The sequence below is a fragment of the Erpetoichthys calabaricus genome, chromosome 3 (genome assembly GCF_900747795.2).
Source record: "Erpetoichthys calabaricus chromosome 3, fErpCal1.3, whole genome shotgun sequence".
Classification (NCBI taxonomy): domain Eukaryota; kingdom Metazoa; phylum Chordata; class Cladistia; order Polypteriformes; family Polypteridae; genus Erpetoichthys; species Erpetoichthys calabaricus.
Genome location: NC_041396.2, coordinates 306968930 through 306974929, shown reverse-complemented (window position 1 = coordinate 306974929; position 6000 = coordinate 306968930). Strand labels below are relative to the sequence as shown.

The 6000-nt window shown below is 44.3% G+C and overlaps 1 protein-coding gene across 1 annotated transcript in view; it reads right to left on the bottom strand.

The window, feature by feature from the left end:
• Positions 1 to 2272: 2272 nt before the first annotated feature.
• Positions 2273 to 6000, bottom strand: part of LOC114649215 (prostaglandin E synthase 3-like) — a 37459-nt gene continuing 33731 nt past the window's right edge. Inside the window, exon 8 of the mRNA XM_028798701.2 lies at positions 2273 to 3344. Coding sequence (XP_028654534.1) covers positions 3325 to 3344 — 20 coding nt within the window. The 3' untranslated portion in view covers positions 2273 to 3324. The remainder of the gene's footprint in view (positions 3345 to 6000) is intronic.

The window sequence follows — 6000 nt, the reverse complement described above, 5'->3', positions numbered from 1 at the left end:
AGGGTTAAGCGCAAATAATGCTTGGGATGGTCTTCTACTGCCATCTAGTGGCGGAATGCTGGCCCTAGTAACATCAGGCTGCACCCAAAAAAAAAAATAGAATTATTTCTATTCATTGCATTCGTAGTCCGAGTCTCGACGACCTGAATTGTGTGGGTGGTTACCTACCAGGTAACGCTTGTGGTTGGTCTGCCATTCAGCAAACATCCGCTACGGTGCCCTCTTCAGTTGCGAGAAGCAGATCACGGAATGTTGCATAGTTTTACTGTCAAATAATGCAAAGAGTACACGACACGCATTTCTCCCTCATTTGGGCTCATCAGGCGTACGCAGTGTAACCACCCACACAATTCAGGTCGTCGAGACTCGGACTACGAATGCAATGAATGTAATTACTCCGGACCTACAGGCTGTCAAATAAACGAACCACAAGCCGTGGCGCAGCGTAAAGGGGCTTCGTCTCTGACACTGACGTCCGAGGTTTGATTCTCCGAGAGGGGAGCAGTAGAATGTGTATGCCTGATGAGCCCAAATGAGGGCAAAACACGTGTCGCGTCCTCTTTGCATTATTTGACAGTAAACTATGCAATTATTTCTATACACGCTGTAGTACCTCATTAATATTTATGAGTGGGGCGGAGCCTTCAAACAAAACATTTTGTGTAAACAAAGAAACACAAAAACCAGTTTGAGAATAAACGGAACCAAGTGAGAGTGGTGACAATGCGACTTGGTGATCACATGTCGACACGGATTGTGACTCGGAGGCTGTGTCGCTGTGCGACCGGACCACCGTGATATGCCTGGCGAGTTTATAGTCACCTGAAGGTTCACTGGGGTGCAAGTAGCTTCATGGAAAAAAAGGCAAAATGATTGAGACCAAGTTGAAGGGCAAGAAAGGCATCAGGACCCCCTAAGCTCTGTTAAAAAAGTGACAACTCTCGATGGTCGTGTTGATGAAATGTGCCTGGCGCTGTGGTGGTCTACAATAACACAAAGGGTAGCCTCGACCATACGGATCAGGACCGACATTCTACACTCATAGGCGAGAGAAACGGGGGTCTACTGTGACGTCAGGCTGTGCATTGGTGACGGCGGCAAAATGTCACGTGAAGGACGTGCACCAGCTCAGCCTCGGGACAGCAGTGGACCCTCGGCATTATCTTCCGATTTGTATTTGTTAGTGCTGTCATATTTACATGGTTCTGTTACAGGTTTTGTTTTTCTGGTTGAGAAGAATTCAACACTGGACTTGTAGCCTTGAGGCAGTCCGGCCTTTTCCACAATTTTGGGTCTCATGTCCTCACAATTCTTCACTCCATGCTCAGTGTGCCCCACACACACACACACACACACAAAGATGGAGATGAAACTTTTCTCCATTTCAATTGGCTGAACGAGCCGTTACCTGCTAGGGGCGAGTTTCAATACCACTTAAAGGTGCATCACATGACTGAAATCCAATTATCCCTTCCAATTTTAAAATGGTGCCAATAATTTTTGTCCAGTCGGTGTCTGGAGTTCGGTGTGGAATGACAGCAGATTCGACTGCAAACAAAAGAAATAAAATACGTGAAGATCAAAGTATTTACACTTGCACCACAGTTTCCCGGGAGAAGCGGTGCGTTTTCTGAAAGAAATATTGGGGTGCCAACTGGCCAGGACGGTAGATCTGATTGTCTTAATTTGAGGCGGTGGGCTCCGATGACCAATGCACACCCCCCACCTGACAGTACAACGCGAATGGTGCAGCAACGAGAAATGAGACAACACAAGAGGGGCTCGTCTATCTGATGCGTCGTCCTTGTTGTATCACAACAGAACAGTAAAAGGGCCAAGATGGCGGCTGAACCCGCCGCACCTATAAACCCTGCGTACAGCGGCAGCGCCATCAGAAAAAAAAAAAAAAGTGAACTTACAACACCGTGCAGGAACGTTAACATGGAGTCCTCTAATATGACACATCCTAGTCATGTAATCTGACATCCTAAGGCGATGAGACCAGCCACTGCCCCCTTGTCACCCACCTAGAAGTCTCCGTGACATCAACTTTAGCAAAGAGGTATGGTTTCTCTATTTTTTTTTTTTTTTATCGACCACATGTCACAAGCGTTAACTTGTTTCAGCAGCCCAGTGAGTACCCCCCAGCCCGGTCCTCCCAGATAGCCACTGGACACCACGGACCGCTAGAGAAGAACAAGTCCCCAGCACCCTACATCATCGGTAACAGACAACAAAAAAACAAAAAGATGAGCATACAGGGTGCAGTAACTCAAGTCAGACAATTTATTAGAAAGATGTAAGACATTAAAAAAATTCCCACTGCATTCAACAATAACTGACATTGTCCAGCCTGCAAGAAGGTGAAACGCAGACACACACACACACACTGACAAAGGTGGGCATTGCTCGTTTCGTTCTTACACTTGCGATTTATATTGACAGTGCAAATACAATTTGGTCATCTAAAATGTACAATATATTGTTTGCTGCGTGTAGTCTGTTAAGATCTGGAAGCAACAGATGTAGAGCTTGCGGTCGCTTCTCTCACCAGTTTAAAGCCAAGGGTGTAATGGATACCAGCATGTACAGGCTTCACACAGTGCCCGCCCTCTCCCACGAGCTGCTTCCCCCTCCACCCCAAACCATGCCTTCCTCTGGCAGAAGCAAGGCATCCATGTGCAGCCCTTCTAGAGAAGAAACAAATGGCTCATAAAACAACGGGCAAGTGTGGCGGAGCAGGGAAAACGACAGAATACTGGACCAATGGGATTGCCAACGAAAGTGGGGCGAAGGGGGCAGGGAACGTCAACCACTGCCAGTCCTTCATACAAAAGAGGTTGCAAACGCACCAACAGACAACATCAACGAACGACAACTTCAGAAGTTTGCTCATTTTTTTTTTTTTTATATAGAAGCGCTTTGCTTGGCATCAAAGCCCCCCCCACCGAACCCCACCCCCTTAGTCAAAAAACAAAAAAAAAAAACCTAAAATGATGTAAATTAAAATTACCCGTCTCTAATTGAAACTCGCCGATACAATCGAGTTTCGCGTAACTGAACAGCCACTTAACGATGGCCCGTAAGAAGAGAACGCAGAATCGGGCCTGTACAGCGGTATGCATCCACCCTCGGCGATGACAGCTGCTCTACTGCTGAAATGGCTTAAAAGAAGCAAAACCACAGTCTTTACAGCTATCAACTCAAATCTACAAGTTTAATTTTATTGGGTTCTTCGACAGTGTTTTTTTTTTTCTCTTTATTTTGTATTTTTTTGGAAGGTGTCCTCCAAGCTGTACACGTGTTCGGTTGTTCTGTTATTTTTTACTCCAAGTCAGGCATTTCTGGAAGAGACAAGGAAAGAAACAAGAAGTCAGGGCACAATCGGGCCGAAGCACCAGAGCCACAACTCTGCCAAGGCTCACCTATACCAAAAACTACAGTTGGCACTTAGGATGCCAAGTGCAGGAGAGGCAATCCTGGCACTGCACATCCACCTTCCTAAGCCCATGTGGGCAAATTCATTTGGTTTATGCATCAATAAACAATTATCATACACAGACATGCAACACGTTTTAAATATAAAAGACAAGGAAAGAAAACTACGGTGTAAGGAACCACACATACATTACACATGCATACACATGTACAGGGTGGTCCAGATCTAGTTATGCGACTGTTCGACTGACAACCGTCTCCCCCGCCATTTTGGAATGCAGGGCAGGTGATGCCGTCTATCGGCAACAAAAACAATTTTAAGTGAAATCTCTATGTGCAGGGCAGGTGCTGTGAATTCTCTATGTAATAAACTTAAGTTATAGAGTAATTAGATCTGGACCACCGAATAAACAGACAGACGAATAACTTTACATACACCCCCTCCGTAAGGCAACTTCTATGGATCTGCCCGGTCACTGATGGACACGCATTTCTCATTAAACCACCTGATCTCTTATACACTACGGGTCAAAAGTTTTACAACACCTCAGTTTTTCCAGTTTGTCTTCAAAGTTAACCAGAAGGGCAATGAATGGTCTAAAATGTTGAAAAGGTTAACTGCCCGAGGGTTAAATTTCAAGTTTAGGTTGGCATAAACCAGTGTTTCCCAAGTTTGGTCCTGGGGACCCCCTGTGGCTGCAGGTTTTTGTTCCAACCAGCTTCTGTTTTTAATTGAACTCCTGGTTTAATTAAGTGATCTGTTATTTCCCAAGTTCTGTGTTTAGGGAACAATATAGAAATTAGAAAACGAAATAAAATGTACCAAGCAGTTATATAGGAATAATGTATTTTTTTTTTTTTTTAACAGAATTTTCATCTTGATTTTCATTCTACTTTTCTAGGTCTTCTGATTGTTTAACTAATCCATTATTTACTCATCAGTGCGTCTGACTCGCCCTGCGGTGAGCTGGCGCCCTGCCCAGGGTTTGTTCCTGCCTTGCGCCCTGTGTTGGCTGGGATTGGCTCCCGCAGACCCCCGTAGTTAGGATATAGGGGGTTGGATAATGGATGGATGGATGGATGGGTCCGACTCTAAAGTAGTTTCAGCCTTTGATTGTTGTTTGCCTGGGTGTCTGATCTGCTCGTTTGAACTCTTTAAGGGCTGATGTCGACTTTTGTCAAAATTCAGGAGTCAAGGACAGTAATCAGCTGTAAACTGCAACAAAGCTCACCCTTACGTTTTAGTTTGATTCTCTTTGCTAGAAGGAACGTTACATAGTTTTGTTGATTTAACCTCAATTCCCTATGCATGCAAGAGTAGCGAAGAGCAAACAACCTCTGAAATGGTACTGACATCTGGCGAGAGACCAAAGCAAATGTGCAAAGCTCACTACTCGAAGCGCTCAGCAATTGCAGGTTAAGGGCCTCACTCAAAGGCCCAACAGAGCAGAGTCCCTTTTGGCGTTTACGGGATTCGAACCGGCAACCTTCCGATTGCCAGTGCAGATCCCTAGCCTCAGAGTCGCCACTCCGCCTATGCTTTCTATTTCCTTGTGTGACTTCTGACATAAATATTTGGTCATAAGAGAAACTCATAATATTGATGGTTTGTGTTTTTTTTTTTTTGTTCTAAAATGGCGTGTGTAAAATCACAAGACGTGGATTAACCCTCAACAACCATCTTGGCTTGGGAAAAAAAAAAAAAGATGTTTGGTAAGCTTTCATGCTTTATGCCCCATGACTCTTAGGCTTCATTGTAAAATGCCAGGACCGGCTAAGTATTTTTTAAAATTTATAGCAAACACTTAACTTCAGAACACAATTGGACATGTCAAGTACATACACTGCCATGTTTGTGAGGATAGAACTTTGATTTGAAAAAATACCAAAAAAACATATCTTGTAATCAGGTGATGGAGTCCGACTTCATGTTGGGCACGCATGTTGCAAAGGTGCAGAATAAGCCAAAGATACAGAACAGGTACAGTGGGTACAGAAAGTATTCAGACCCCCTTCAATTTTTCACTCTTTGTCATATTGCAGCCATTTGCTAAAATCATTTAAATTAATTTTTTCCCTCATTAATGTACACACAGCACCCCATATCGACAGACAAAAAAAAGAATTTTTGAAATTGTTGCAGATTTATTAAAAAAGAAAAACTGAACTATCACATGGTCCTAAGTATTCAGACCCTTTGCTCAGTATTTAGTAGAAGCACCCTTTTGAGCTAATACAGCCATGAGTCTTCTTGGGAAAGATGCAACAAGTTTTTCACACCTGGATTTGGGGATCCTCTGCCATTCCTCCTTGCAGATCCTCTCCAGTTCTGTCAGGTTGGATGGTAAACGTTGGTGGACAGCCATTTTTAGGTCTCTCCAGAGATGCTCAATTGGGTTTAAGTCAGGGCTCTGGCTGGGCCATTCAAGAACAGTCACAGAGTTGTTGTGAAGCCACTCCTTCGTTATTTTAGCTGTGTGCTTAGGGTCATTGTCTTGTTGGAAGGTAAACCTTCGGCCCAGTCTGAGGTCCTTAGCACTCTGGAGAAGGTTTTTGTCCAGG